The following is a 17,009-nucleotide window of genomic DNA, read 5'->3' on the forward strand; positions in this document are numbered from 1 at the left end:
GGTGTTGTTTTCATGGCACCTGTTATATTTATGCAAGCCATCCGCTGAATATGGTTTAGTTTGTTAATCGCTGTTGCCTGTAGTACTTTTGGTACCCAAGCAATAGCTTCGTAAGTTAGCATAATATATGCTCTTTTAACTCTACCATCTCAGTGTAAATTCCATGTTAACTGCGTGTCAAGGATAATACCAAGGTACTTCACCTTGGCAGAAAAGTTTAGAGTGTAGTTTAGAATCACTAGAATTCTTGGAATACTGAGAATACTGAGAAACAAAGATATAGACAGACGAGACTTACGAATCATTATCAATCTGTATTGGAATCAAAAGGCCAATATAAAGATAGAAGAACAAAAGTCCGAAAATATAGATATAAAGAGAGGAGTAAGACAGGGCTGTGTTCTGTCACCATTACTGTTTAACGTATACAGTGAAGCCATATTCCAGGAAGCGATAGCGGATCTGGGTGATGGAATCTCTGTAAACGGAAGAATAGTAAATAACATAAGATTCGCTGATGACACCGTTATAATGGCAGACACCCTGGAATCGCTACAAGAATTGGTAAATAGAATTAACGATTATTGCATTAGATACGGACTAAAAATAAATAAGAGAAAAACTAAATTTATGATTGTCTCAAAAACGCAACATGGAAATGAAAGATTAATGATAGAGCAAACCCAAATAGAAAAAGTAGAGACATATAAATATCTGGGAACCTGGGTTGATGACAAAAATGACCAAAGCAGAGAAATCAAAGTCCAAATTGAAACTGCAAGGCAAGCATTTGTGAAAATGAAGACAATGCTTACCAACAGAGACCTTCAGTTGCATCTCAGATTGAGGGCTCTAAGATGTTACATATTTTCTATCTTACTATACGGAATGGAAGCTTGGACATTGAAGAAACAACACATAAGGAAAATAGAAGCGTTCGAAATGTGGTGTTACAGAAGAATATTAAAAATTCAGTGGGTTCAAAGGATTACCAATGCTGAGGTACTACGACGTCTAAATAAGGAGTTAGAAATTATGAACAGCATAAAAAGAAGAAAACTAGAATATTTGGGTCACATAACCAGAGGAGAAAAATATGAGCTGCTGAGAATTATTATGCAAGGAAGGATCCAAGGAAGAAGAAGCATAGGAAGAAGACGCATCTCCTGGCTGAAAAACCTTAGAGAATGGTTTAACTGTAGTTCACTACAACTTTTCAGAGCAGCAGCTAACAAAGTGACCATAGCCGTTATGATATCCAACCTCCGATAGGAGATGGAACTTTAAGAAGAAGAAGAATTCTTGGGGGAATGAAACCTGTGATTCTTTTTTTTCTGGTGAAGAGGACCCTCTCTGTCTTTTTATGATTTATTTATAGTGAGTGTTCCTTGCATGTTTCATGTTTCTATTAGTCGGAGAGCAACTTGTAATCTCTCACATAGTGTGTTTTCAAACTTATCGCTTTGCAGAACAGCAATATCATCTGCATAGGCTATTGTGTAGAAACCGTTGCTGCTGAGTTGGTCAACCAGGGTGTCTAGAACTATGTTTCAGATGAGTGGTAATAGCAACCCTCCCCGTGGACACCCCCTCTGTCACTAACAGAAACGTCTTCTACATTTATGCTTATTGCTCTATTAGAGAGCATTCTGAATGTCCATTCGCTTACGGCCAGTGGAAAATTCCTGACATTGAGCTATTGGGTGATGGTTGAGAATGTGATTTTATCAAACACTCCCTCAATGTCTATATACATACCTATTGTGGATTCTTTATTATCCCGCGATCTTTAAATTCTTCCCACTACTTGATTCGGTGCAAAATCGGTAGATCCAAAATTAGTAATAATAGATTAAAATATTTTACAGAAGCTATTATATAAGAAGAACAACACGGTTTTTGAAAAGGCAAGTCTACTAACGATAATGTTTTTTAAAGCTAAAACTATTTTTGGCTCTCTCATTTAATGATTTGATGATCTACGCCTTTGTCTTGATTTGAATGGAAATTTAAATATTTTTTGGTTTTCTGCATACTTTGGTTACCTATTATGTATCCTTCCTTGAGAATAAATCATTAGATGACAGAGCCCCAAATGCTTGCTCTGACGAAAACAAATTTTTAGAAGAAAAAATTGTTAACATCTACTCTAGTACAAAATGGAGAGATATTATTCGTAAATGGGCCGGGATGATCGCCAATATCTTTAATATTTGGGACATACGAAGAAGTAGAAAGATATCTCCGGAAAGTCGGCAATCGGCATGCGTGACGAATACGTATTCAACCTTGACAGACAAAGTGAAATCTGTCGGTCTGTAATTATCTCAATGAATTAGCGACCACAACTACGAATGAGCATAAAGTCCCAATCGATCACAAGTTCTTAAACGTTGTCTACACTCTCGATCGAAGTTCTTTGGACGAAGTGTCGAAGTGAAGTTAATCGAGGCGAGATGACTCTTTACATACTCGTGAAGTCGAGTAATGTAGTGTGATACTTCGTATTCGAACTTCGGGCCCTTTGACTTGGACGCAAAAAACCGACACAAAACGATTGTAGAACAAGGCGAAGCGAAGTCGCAAGGAAGTACCTGTCTACACTCTGGTACTCGCTGAACTTCGATCAACTTTGCGAATAGTAAGTGGTTTACGCGGAAGCAAAACATTTTGATGCAAATATATTATTAAACTGACACATCAAGTAATGACGGCATATCGTTCTAATTTAAGCAAACTTAGTTTCCAATTTCTTAATTTTTTATTTTCAAAAAAAAATTATTCCATACTTTTATAACAAATGTTAAACAATAACAAATTGTATTTATAAGTATGTATTTCCTATTCAAATAGATAAAAAATACGAAGATTGTTACAGCATAAGTTACTAACCTAAAAATCTAAAATATATTTCAAGAGATTTCGTTAAAAATGACAGATAAAAATCCTTAATAAAAAATTAGCTGACATTATCCGATTGATGGTATCTAATAGACCTTTACACTGTATCAATTATGTTGTGATAAAAATTGAAACAACTAAGTTAAAAATAAATCAAATAAAACGTTTAATCCGATGTTGAATATGATCTAGTTTATTTCTGTTATCAAGACTTTACAGCATATTTGAGTATAAAAATTGTTTTCTAAATTTAGAAAGTCTTTATTTATAGTAAACAATAAATAAAAGTAAAAAATATTGTTCCAAATCTGATTGGGTTTTTAAATATGTGTTCTTATTGTATGCCATACGATAAATAAAATAAATAAATAATAAAAAAGTTTATAAGACCTTTTAACCTACCATATTAGATTACTATACTTTCAAAAGAATTTGTAGTTTTTGAGATGTTCTAGAAACTGTAAAGTTATTTAACATATAGAGCAAATATCATAACAAAAAATACAAATAACTACAAAGCTCTAAAATTCATTATTTATCTAATTGTCTGGTGAACTTAAATTTTACCGATGGCTTCATTTGGTTTTCTCGTGGTGACAACCAAAAAGACACTGCGTCTTGCTCAGGACCTAACCTAACCAAACCTAACCTAACCTAACCTAACCCTCTTATCTATGGTCTAGCTTGTACAGAAAATAGGAGCATCAGCACATGTGTTTATTCCATTTCTTAGTAGGTGGTCGTACATTCACTAAGCGAATTGTTGAAAAGGGATTGATAAAAAAAATTATACGGGGTTCGTGGAATAATTTGTTCAAAGGGAGGTTGTGAATAGCGGAATATATTAGACTATTAGACTATTTGTTGAGCTCGGATATGGAGTTTGATTTGATTCTTATTTATTGTGTAAGATGGGAGATGAGAGAGTTATAAATCTGGCTAATATATATATATATATATATATATATATATATATATATATATATATATATATATATATATATATATGTATATATATATATATATATATATATTAAACTTAGAGCTAAGATTAATACTACAGTGTAGTCCGTTTAGTACGACTTCGCATATAACAACTAACCGCTTTTAGCGACGTAAATAAGGCATAATGTTTGGTTTTAATCTAAGCCAACATGAAAAGACATGCGTTTATTACGACTCCGCTTATAACGACCGACCGCTTTTAACGACGGAATTTTAAACAATATTGTCCGGTTACAACGACAACCCATTAAAAAAATCGTAGATAAGAAGCTGTCTCCGCCCCGCGCACCTTCTTTACCACAACGTCGCTGACTGGAATGCGACTGTTTATTATTCGACTTCGACAGTAATTCGCAGACGATTATTAGTGATTACGCATACAAAAATGGCTTCTAGAAAACGAAAATGTTTCTCCATTGAAGAAAAAAGTATAATAATACAACGTTTAGAAGCTGGCGAGTCAAATATAACGATTGCAAAGGAATTCGGTGTAAATCATTCCACAATATCGACAATTAAGAAAAATAAACACAAGATAGAATCTTTATTCAATGCGAATGTTTTAAAACCGAAACGTGTGAGGGTGTCGTCTCAAAAACAAGTTGACTGTGCACTTTTAGAATGGTTTAAACTGCAACGTAATCGAGGAATACCTGTAAATGGGCCTATGCTTCAACAAAAGGCAAATTTTTTTGCTAAAGAGCTAAACCTTTTTAATTTTGATTGTTCGGCAAGTTGAATTAACCGTTTCAAGAATAGACACAATATTGTCGGCGGAAAAATTACTGAAGAGTCTTTGTCAGTTGAGCAGAACGATGTGAACGAATGGCTAACCAAAGTTTGGCCTAAGTTGCGCGAAAAATTTAGTGACGACGAAATATTTAATGCAGATGAAACTGGATTATTCTATAAACTAACGCCAGATAAAACATTAAAATTTAGAGGGGAAAAATGCTCGGGAGGAAAACTTTCGAAAGACAGAATAACTGTGATGGTTGCAGCTATCATGAGTGGTACGATAAAAAAGAAGTTGTTAATTATCGGCAAATCAAAGAACCCAAGATGTTTTAAAAATGTATAATCTCTGCCGGTATATTATGAGAGCAATCGCAAGGCCTGGATGACATCTGATATCTTTATCAAATGAGTACGCGATTGGGACCGTGAACTGACTAAAAATAAGAAAAAAATCCTGCTTCTGGTTGACAATTGTCCAGCTCATCCCTCAGTCAGTGACTTGAAAAGCATAACTCTTACTTTCCTGCCTCCTAACACAACATCTGTGTTGCAACCTATGGACCAAGGAATAATTCGAGCATTAAAATCAAACTTTCGTAAAAATCTGGTTCTAAAAATTGTCGTCAGTCTTGATGCAAATGAAGACACGAGTGCCAAGTTTCCGAAGATCACAATACTGGATGCCATTCTAATGATTTATGATGCCTGGAACAAGCTTACGACAGCGACGATTTCCAACTGTTATAAACATGCTGGATTTTTTCGAGATAGTCCCAGTGTCCCAGTGGCTGCCGACAACGACGATGATGATCAGGTTCCGCTGTCTCTCTGGGCGAGAGCTCTGAATAAAAGACTACCTATAGCAAATGAAGAACTTGAACAATATTCTGCTGTTGATGATGATCTCGCAACGTGTGAGGAGCCTACTGACGAAAATATTCTACAAAATATTATCGTCAACAGCCAAGATAGCGACGATAATACAGATGACTGCCTGGAAGAAAATTGTACGTTTCCGAGTGTAAATGAAGCTCTCAAAGCTGCAGAAGTGTTGAATGTGTTTGTGCATTCTAATTTTAATGACGACAATATGAAAAGTCTTATGTCTCGTTTGCATAATGCAGTTCGTACTTGTTTTTATAAAAATCAAAAACAGTCAAAGATTACAGACTTTTTCCACTAGGTATTTCACTTTTAGTTATACATATTTATATATGTACGTATTATATGTGTATAGATATGTAGGTACATACATATGTATTTGGCAAAGTTTATGTGAAACTATTTTTTCATTTCTTTTCATTCCTATTAGAAATAAATATTTTGATTTGAATGTCTTTTTTTCTGTAATGTATCATGTAAACATTAATATGTAAATATTATGTCGTAAAAAACAAAAATCAAAATTGCCATCTCTTTATAACGACTTCCGATTAGTACGACGCAATGACACAGGTCCCTTGGCCGTCGTTATAACCGGATAACCGGATTCTACCTATTATCAAAATTAATATTAAACTCACCAGTCTTCCGGGTTGAACCGCGTCGATATCCATTTTGCCGAGCTTTCGACATCCTCTCTGATGTCTTCTTCAGGGCTTCCGAGGTCTCAGTCTACCGAGACCCCAGACACTACTACACTCACTAGTCACTTCTAGTTACTCACTAGTTCACTACGTGAATTCTTCTATGTAATTACAATTATGTCACCTATTTACTCAAATATATTTTTTCAGATATTGATGCCGCATAAACCAAAATCCAAACCATTTTTGGTGCTCCCTCTTTTAGAATCAGACGTTCTGATAGAACGGACTTCCCCAAACCTCCTGGACATGCCTACCAAAAACCCAGGCCTGCCCCTTTTTACAAAAACTTTCCCCTCTCATAAGAAACGAAAAGACTCAGATGAGAATAAAAGACCACTTACAGCAACTCTAGAGAAACCGACTGTTTTAGACATACGACTCATAGGAAAAATCGATATGAGTAAAATAAGGAAGGAATTTTTAAATATTTCAAATTTATGTCGTTTACCAATCCTTTTAAAGAAGTCTAAGAACTCTAAACCACATAGACCTTTGAGTCTTCCACCACCGGCTATAGAAAAGAAGAAGAAAGCAAAAGATTTGGATGACTTAAGTATGGGAGAGGAAGAAGAGAGTACGCAAAGTGTCAGAGTGACAGGAAGGCACGCGTCAAAATTAAAAAGTATTACTGGAAAACGGACTGTGAAGACCTGTGATGATAATAATAATAATAGCAGTAAGACTATAAGGTAAGTGAATTTTATTTGATCTTTTTTATAAAGTAATTTGTTCGGTAAATATTGTATGTATGGCGTAATACGCTTTAAAAATGATCAAAAAAAATATATATTTTAAAAGCTTTCTACTAATTAAGTTGTACAATTAATATCGCATTTATTTATTTATTTATTTATTTATTTGTTAAGCGTGTATACTATACGACCAACATCTGCTTCAAACTCTTGCAAATTTTCACTTGCTCGTTGAATTCTACTTCTTAGTTGTGCTTTGTAGAGTTGCTGTAGATGGGCATCTCCTTAACGTTTATCTAGTCGAGTGGACAAGGTCTGGTAACATTTTTCTTGACCTTTAGGAATCAATCTTAGGATATCCGCAGCATCGCCTCGTAAAGCAGCAGTCAAGGAAACAGCCTTTTCTTGTTCTGTCCAATGATTGGCTGTAGCAATAGCTTCAAACTGTCCTAAGGTATATGGACCAAGAAGACTTTCCATCAAATGGTGGCAATTTGAATCTCATATGATGTGTCGTTTCCAATGTGCTGGTCCCAATCTCTTTGATGTTCTGATACAACTTTGGACAGGTGTTTATCCATCGTTCGGTTCATCCTCTTGACCACTCCATCTGATTGAGGATGCAGGCGTGTCGTTCTGGTCTTATTGACAGCAATCAATTTACAAACGTTTTGAAAAAGGTTTGACTCGAAGTTTTGTCCTTGGTCGGAGTGGATCTCCAAGGGAACACCAAATCGGCTAAAGAATTCTTTAACCAGTACCTCTGCAACGGTAGCAGCTTCTTGATTTGGTATCGCATAGGCCTCAGTCCATTTCGTAAAATAATCCATGGCTACCAGGATATATTTATTTCCATCATTCGTCTCTGGAAGTGGACTTGCAATGTCGATTGCTACTCTTTCCATATGACTACCAACATTGTACTGTTTCATGGGTGCTGTTTTTTTTTTACCAACTGGACCATTACTGGTTGCACACAGTTCACATTTCCTTCACCATCTTCTTCTACTACACCATCTACAGTTCACCCAATAGAACCGTTCTCGAACCTTTTGCAGAGTCTTCGTAATATTAAAGTGTCCACCTGATGCAACGTCATTCAACTAACGCAATACTTCTGACACTTTATTTTAGGTACAATCAACTGAAGCTTAGTTTCTGTACCATCATCGTTCTCAAAGGTTCTATACAGAAAATCATCTTTTAGCACTAGGCAATTCCATTGGCTCCAGTAACACTTGACTTCTGGACTACATGCACTAATGTCTTGCCAAGAAGGTCTTTCACTTCGACGCATCCAATCCAATACTCTTTTTATACATGGATCATTTGCTTGAGCTTCTTTTAGCTGTTGAGGCTGCCATTGATCATTAATGACTATTGTTTCGTCTCACAGGGCAAGGTCGTCCTTCTAATTTAAGACAATGATTACGATTTGCACTGTATGGCCGTCTTGACTGAGCATCGGCATTTGAATGATTTTTTCCAGCCCAGTGTTCGATCTATTCTAGCTTTCTGACTGTTGTATTATGTGCTTGCAATTTACGGCGAATATAACCTACGTCGCCCCCATTCCAACATCTGGTTTCGCTCCTCTTCGGCATAGTGTTACGAACCACTTTCTGTATGATTTCATCCAGACGTTTATTGTTTTGTTCGTCGCTGTTTTCAGAGGTTCGTACTCGATAGCTCCGTGAAGCTCGACTAGCTGTCTCGTGTTCCAAGGCAATGGCGAGCGCTTCATCTAAAACTTTCGGTCTTGCTAGTCGTAAAGCTTTCTGTAGTTCACTGTCTCTCAACCCATTGACAAAGGTATCTACAGCAATTTCTTTCAAAATGTTGTCTGGTACCTCTGGATAAGCCAACCGCGCTATGCGAGCAACATCTGCTTCAAATTCTTGCAAATTCTCACTTGCTCGTTGAATTCTACTTCTTATTTGCACTTTGTAGACTTTTTGTAGATGGGCATCTCCGTAACGTTTGTCTAATCGAGTGAACAAGGTCTGGTAACATTTTCCAGCATCACTTCGTAAAGCAGCATTCAGGGAAACAGCTTTTTCTTGTTCTGTCCAATGATTGGCTGTCGCAATAGCTTCAAATTGTCTAAGATATATGGACCAAGAAGACTTTCCATCAAATGGTGGCAATTTGAATCTCATATGATATGTCGTTTCGTCTCTAGGTGATTCTTCTTTCACTACCGGATCTAAAACTATCGCATTAACTGGTGGTAGAACTTTCGTATTAATTATCATGGTCTCTAATTGTTTGATCTTCTCTTCTACGTCTTCTGTCTTGTCGTTTACATTTTTCTGTATCTTATCGAATGTTCTTGAAACTTCTTCAAATTTCTCATTGTTCTGAATACATACTTCTTTAATTATTTGGGAAGTCTCGTGGGATCTTCTAGATACATTTTCTAATTTCTCGTCGTTTTGTCTAGCTGCTTCTTTAATAATTTAAGAAGTTTCTTCAATCATTTGCGAGACATTTTCAAATTTCTCGTCGAATTTTCTAGAAACATTTTCAAATTTATTATCATTTTTTCTAGAAGTTTCTTCAATCATTTGCGACACATTTTTTATTTTTGTTAATACTTCTTCTTCTGCTGACTGGAACTGGAATGTCTGTGGGTTATATCCATTTTTGTTGAGAACATCCCTCAGTCGTTCTTGAAGGATCTTCTTAGACCCGCTGCAGTCTTCATCGTGTTCTTCTAGTTGCTCACGCAACTGTTTTACTGAAAGTTCTACTAGCAGCATCTTTGGTTAGGCACATACGTACTTTTTAAATGTTCTTTTTTTTTACAAAGATCACTACAGAACTACGCGACTGTTCCCAACGAACAATACTTTTCAAAAGTTCAAAAGTCTTTTTTTTTTATTTAGCAATCACTGCTGAATTTATTTTTTAAATCTCACACCGGACACCAACTGTACCGTTTTTTAAATAAAAATAGCGGTTCTTAATTTATATAAAATATATTTATTTATAAGTTTGCAGCACGAAAATATCTTATTAACTAACTTAACTCATAGAAGGTCTGCTTATATATAAAAGTTATTATGTACTAGAATAATATGGAATAGTCCACCTCTATTTCGCTTGTTTGACGGGTCGATCTCTCGAACCTTCGAGAAGTTCCATCATCGTTCTCGAAATGCAACCGTTATATGGCTACGTCGAATGCATGTTGAACGCTGGGAGATCAGGGGCGTAGCATGGGCTGGTATGATACTACTTAAGAAGATGAAGGATATGATCTTATTTTATCTATCTCCAGAATCTCTAGAATTCAAAGTTTCTTTTTTTTGTTCACACTGTAATTTATGAATGCCAAATTGTTCTTCTATCTTAAATTCATCAAACTATCAATATTAAATTAAAGCATCTTCAAGGACATCTGATACCAAATTTAAATATTTTCAGAGGCAGTAAAAGACATCAACTAATATCCTTTCCGTAATAGATATTTAGTAAAGTTCATTAAATGTGCTAACAGTATTTTTATTAGCACTTAATGGTGTTAAATAACATAAATTATTCATTGTACAATGGCATGTGCGTCATTTCTTGAAATTTCTAATAGGAGTTCCAATATTCTTAGCTATAAATAAATATACATGGAAATATAGATCAATAAAAAAACTAGTTTAAATTTTTTTATAATAGGAGTGAAAATACAAACGTATTTTTTGTAATTTTAATTGCCAAGTCTAGTAAATGATATGAAAACGTTTTATTGATTTCGTTACGAGTACATTGACGTATGTTTGGAATTTCTATGTTAATATTTGAATAGATGATAAATATATTGGAGAACGTGTAATTGTTATATATACATATTTTTTTAATATCGACTGTTTATTTTATTATTTATTAGTATTACTCTTAACCACTGAAATGGTAGGAACATGGTCTAAAAAATATAGGATTATCTATCAATATTAGGATCTATCGATATAGGATATGCGAGCCTCTTCCTACGAACAGAATAATAATATATTTAAAAAACGCATAGAATATGTAATATTAACAAAAAAATGTTAAAGTTTACCACTGAGTTCTTCTTCTTCTTCTTTGTGTGCCGTGCTTGTATTCAAGCGTTGGCTATCGTCATATTGACAAGCTGATGAAATGATTCACTCAGTTACATCCCCTTTATTTTTAATGACATCCACAATTCTTCGAGACATAGTTTTTACCAAGTTCTGATAAAATTCTGTCGCTGAATGTTACCCTCGGGAATGAGGGAAGGTAGTCCAGTCGCACTATCCATAGCTGTGATGGACCGGAGCATGTAAGGATCACGGTCCGTGGACATATAGGTCATTATGAACACTAAGCTAGAGGGAAAATACCTTTATTGAAATGCAAACAAATGTTTATTAAAGCTAAGAATCTGCAAATAAATGTTGGTTAGTTTATAACTACGAATCTGTAAACAAAGAGTTTAGTTATCTTAATATTAAGAATCTGTAAATAAGGTGTTAATTAGTCTTAGAACTAAGCATCTGCAAAGGAAGGTCGTTAGTTATCAGACCTAAGACTAATTAATGCAAAAAGCAAAAAAAGTAAAATTTGACAAGTAGCAAAAATTTCGGAAATCAAAAGTTATTTCTGAATGTCAAATTTTGTTCAAAATGCGAAATAAATGTTTGTTAAAGTGCCTTCGGGACGAATCAACAAAGACATGTAACAAAATATCAATAAACAAATAGTTATTAACAATTTTCGAATCGAGAATTTCCTAAGTCGAAAAAGACCTGAAATGTGAAAATAATCCTAAGTTATTTTTACATCAAAATATTTCACAGTCCAAAACAGTAAATAAAATGTTAGAAAAATATTACAAGTTATTTTATCCTGAAAAGAAATAAAATATTAGAAATATTTTCAAAGTCCCTACGAGAGAAAAATAATATTAGTAAAAATTCTCTTAGTAAAAATAATATTAGTAAAAAGTTATTTTGGGTCTGAAAATATTTCAGAGTCCCTAAAATAAAATATCAAAAATCTTTCTAAGTGTATGAAAGAGAAAATAATTTATAATTTTATAGTAAGTCAAATTAGTAAAAATAAGAGAAAAGAAAAAAAATTCGGCCAAGGCCCGCTCAGGGACTTAGTGAACCTAAAAGAGAAATAATTTTTCAAAAATTCTACCAAGTCGAAATTCGACGAAAAATACCAATTAATGAATGGTAGAAATTCGTCGTTCGTTTAAGAACTTAGAAAAATAATCTGAAAAAGAAGTTAAAAATAACAATAATTTCACAGATTATGCTAAGTTAAAAATGCCCTGAAAATATCAAATAAATCTCCTCAGCTAAGCAGAAATCATTAGCGAATTGGTTTCTTGTACTCATACAGAGTAGATCCGAATAAAATGAAAAGACAGTCAAGATTTGATTTCACGTACAAAGCGTCTATGTATCTGTTTATACGTATTTCGCCCTAATAGGGCTCATCAGAACAGATATTCATAGGCGTTCTCAACGTGAAAAATAAATCTTTTCTGTCTTTAAGAAGCAACACTAAAATGGCTTTGGTCATGTCAAAAAAAAAAGAGACATGTCGTGAAATGCAAATTTTAGATTCCCCATGTCTATATTAACATCTTTATCAACGTCTGCTTTGACTTGCAATTTTTAGAAGGCTCAGATTAAGGCAGAAATCTGAATTGTGTTTCGAAACTATTTTACGGATTTGTTATCAGATGTCGCTATTGCGTCCATTTCGAAGCCATTTTAGTGTTGCTTCTTAAAGACAGAAAAGATTTATTTTTCACGTTGAGAACGCATATGAATAGCTGTTCTGATGAGCTTTATTAAAGCAAAATACGTATACATAGACGCTTTGTACGTGAAATCAAATCTTGACTATCTTTTCATGTTTTTGTTTGTTTCGTTTCTGAAACCTGAAGTAAAAATGAAGCATTCTATTTCTTCATCTTCTGACGATTCTCCAGTAAGCAGTGGGTTGACCAAGTCTCCCTGTTTATCTAGGAAACTTATTTATTATTAAATTAGGTAAAAAGAATAAGAATAAGACTTACAATCAATTTGTTCTACCACCAACTACCGGTTTCGCATACTACTATAATTTGCTACGCATCCTCAGGTCAACGGTACATGGTAACTAAATGGTAAAAATATAATAACCCGTATGAGGATGCACTCTGGTACAAAATTTATAGCAATTATGCCAATATTATATGTGTGCAATTTATTAAGTGTAAATTCCAATTAATTAAGTAAATAAGTGAGAAAAATAATTAAGTGAAAATGAAAATTTGAATAATTTTACTTACATGCCGATACAAAGATTATTATTAAATCCGTTATTGTAATCTAGTGACAGGTGATTATCGTTTTTACTACAACTATTTAACAAGTTATTAATAGAATACTTCTAATATGACAGTTAATTACAAATAATCCCAATCAAATAAATACTTATTGCGTACACACGTAAACTTACGCGTACGTACGTATTCAAAAAAGTGGACGAAGCAACTAAATAAAACCATTGTGAGAGTTGCCTGACAAAAGGAAAAAATCATAGAAGAAATAAAAGTAATAACAAGAGAGAAGAGGAAAGAAAGGGCAAAGTTCCAATCTGACGGTTAAAATGTTTTTATACCAAATTTTGGGAACTGCTTCAAGAATTTACTTTAAAATTACCAATATCTTAAGGATTATTATATCGCTCATCGAAAATCAAAGCAAAGTCAATTCTAAAATTAGTGTCGTGGTACTTATTCATGAAATTTTATCTCATGTAGATCAATCATTCATCAATCAATCATCAATCCAATTATCGAAAATTTCTGTTATATATATATATATATATATATATATATATATATATATATATATATATATATATATATACAACATAACAATATATATATATATATATATATATATATATATATATATATATATATATATATATATATATATATTGTTATGATGTGTTTTTTGTTTGAATGATGAGCAATGAGTATTTTTAATAATATAATATATAGGGTTTTTATCGCGGTTCTCAAAGAATTAGCTTGTAAGTACTTTTTTAAATTATCTTTATTATAACTATTATGAAACACACATATATATATATATATATATATATATATATATATATATATATATATATCTAACCTAGCCAATGTAAATTTAAAATAAACTATCTTTAAATTGATATTCTTATAAAACTAATTAAATTCTATAGACAATCTAAAATTTAAACAAAACTATCTTCAAAATTGAAATTGTTATGACACTAACTAAATTATATTAACAAAATTTTGTACCTTTCTTTCACTGAATGCCTAAATGAACTGTTTTCTACTATATAGATACTAATCACCACTGAATGTCTTCGTACTTCAGTTATCCTTGTTTTTTGTGAAATTACTTTTTCCAATTATCAGCTTCTACCAATTTAAGATATAGTTTTCTTCACCAGCATTTATACACCACCAGCAAACACCATTTATATTTATTCTTCTTTTCAATATACCAATATCCAATTATTATAAGTTGATTTATACTAATCTCCAATCATAATATAATTTTAATTCCTTCCAATGTCCATCCAATATTCTTCTAATATACTTTTATAATCTTCAATAATTATTTGTGTATAATTACAAATGTGCATTAAATATATGCATAATTTTTAATCTTCATTTAACTCACTATATTAAACAATTGGACTATCTCCAACTAACTTTCATATTTCTTATTAAACTGCTTGACTGACTTACTAAAACTGTGAACAATTGACTTCACTAACTAATCTACTAACTTTCATAATAAACTGCTTGACTTCTGACTAAAAACTTCTATCTTGAATCCAAATCACGGGTATTTATATCCTTTTGGATATTCCAGAACCATCTGGTAAGAGATCATGTTCCAATTTGTTCTATTTCTTCGATATAGATGTTCTCGAAAAAATATCTGTTCCATCCACCGACATAATCCTTATTCCAGAATGTTCGACCGTAAACAATGGTCACACTCTGCACTCTGGAGAATTCGTTAATGTTCCATTAATAATTTTGTTGACATTTAGGCTTTTCAGATCAGAATAAACATTCAAATTAGTAACTAACACTCTAATTTAATAAAATACACAATTCAAACAATATATTATTATAACCCCACTTTATATTCCCTTATGATTCATTTCTATCTGTCAATTACTTACTGTATAGTTGGTTGCCTAGGCACATGGCTCACTTAAACATATTTACAACATTAAAATACAACTTTTTACAATTATTATATGCTAATTTCTTAAAATGCCCTCACATAAATATATTTTTATAAAATTCTCTAGTATATAACTTATTTAAAATAATCAAATACTTTTTTATATCTAATATTATGTAGTATATAACTTATAAATTATTTTCTATAAACCCCAATCGTATCAATATATATATATATATATATATATATATATATATATATATATATATATATATATATATATATAAGGCGGTAAAAGGAAATGTGTAAGTCATCTGAGCATCATTTTGAGATACAAACGGTTTTATTAGAAGATATATTGTAATTAAATCTACGTAACATTTATAACCATGCTTGTGATATTTTTTTATTTATTAAGAACATATGTAACTCTACTAACATTTTTGTACAAATAAAACTATGTTAAGGGTAGTTTTTAAGGGGTAAAATGACTTACACGACTTTTCCTTAAAGAGTTTAAAGAGAATCTACAGAAAGCAAAACATGTTTATTGTTTTTTACATTAGAAAATCAAAAATAAATTCACTTGTTTATTAGTCATTATTTTCTTCTACATAAGGAAGTGGTCCAGCTGCGTGATTGACTTCATCAGATGATATAAGATTTCTAAAATAAGAATGGTGGACTGGAGGAATGTATATCCCCGTTTTTTGACTGGAACGATTGGTCGAGCTGCTGTATTCACGCAATCCAGTTAAAGATTTTTCAACAATGTTGGTCTTTCCTTCTGCTTGCTTCAAAGGATATTAATTTGTGAAAAGAAAAAATCTTCATTTAGTGTTTCTTTATAGAACAGTGAAAATGGCTCTTCTTTTTTGATTCTAACCCTCTGCATTTTTAATAATGACACTGATTGGTTATCTGTATTGGTTTTTCTTTTTGTAATTGATTTAGTGAGATGTGTCAGATCTTTAAAGTCTTCTCTAAGCATTTTTGTGAAAATGAAAGCTTTTTTCTTTCTACACTGAACTATGACTAAAAACCAATATTCAAGCACATAAATCTGTTTACCCTTAGAGTGAGTTTCAATTGAACCAAAGTCTGAGTCGTTTGGTAAGTAAGAGTGTCCGTTTGCCATAAACTTGTGATCAACTATTTCGATACTATTATTTTCACTTTGAACTAACTGTAACAAGGCCAAGGCAAAATTCCAGTTTCTATTTTTACCGGTGCAGCTGTCACTATACAATACAACATGTTTTGAATTTTCTGCACGTAATTCTATGTGCTTTGTGGCATAAGCACTGATTTCCTGAGATCCTCTCGAAGCTATTTTATCCCGTCGATACATGTAGCCTAAGCCAGATGGCAGCCCAAGTTGTAAATGTACATATTACAGATGTGGTTAGTTTTGGGAAAGCTAGGGCTTTCTCTAAATCCAAATGTATCAAATGTATCAATCTGTCTGCTTTGCAAGTTTTAAAAAGCACAGTGGTGAAAATTTGAATGTAGTTTCGCCAAGTAGGAAATCTTAGGATTTCTAGTGTTGTTATTAGATGGCGTTGTAACCTCTGCAGATAATTATTTTTATAATTATTGTCCTATGATGGGAGAGATTTGGTTTGGATTCAGAGCAACTGCATATGTCGCTCTGATGAGACCTAAAGAGGTTGAAATACGTATAAGCGGCTTGCGGATGCCCTGCATCGAAATTAAATCTAATACCATCTTTATGTTGAAAAAAAAAGATTAAAAAAGTTAAAAAAATCATCCACTTAATTAATAGACCTAATAGAACTAATATTTATCTCTGATATAACTTTAATTAAAGGTCGACGAAACAATTAGTTATTTATTGGAGA

At 32.8% G+C, this 17,009-nt stretch overlaps 1 protein-coding gene across 5 annotated transcripts in view; it reads left to right on the forward strand.

Moving 5' to 3' along the window:
• LOC140449244 (uncharacterized) overlaps positions 1–17,009 on the forward strand; it is a 151,367-nt gene that overhangs the window by 14,559 nt on the left and 119,799 nt on the right. For all 5 annotated transcript variants that reach the window (XM_072542448.1, XM_072542450.1, XM_072542449.1 and 2 more), the window contains exon 2: positions 6,381–6,922. In XM_072542448.1, coding sequence (XP_072398549.1) covers positions 6,387–6,922 — 536 coding nt within the window. In that variant the 5' untranslated portion in view covers positions 6,381–6,386. The remainder of the gene's footprint in view (positions 1–6,380; positions 6,923–17,009) is intronic.

The sequence above is a fragment of the Diabrotica undecimpunctata genome, chromosome 8 (assembly GCF_040954645.1).
Source record: "Diabrotica undecimpunctata isolate CICGRU chromosome 8, icDiaUnde3, whole genome shotgun sequence".
NCBI lineage: Eukaryota > Metazoa > Arthropoda > Insecta > Coleoptera > Chrysomelidae > Diabrotica > Diabrotica undecimpunctata.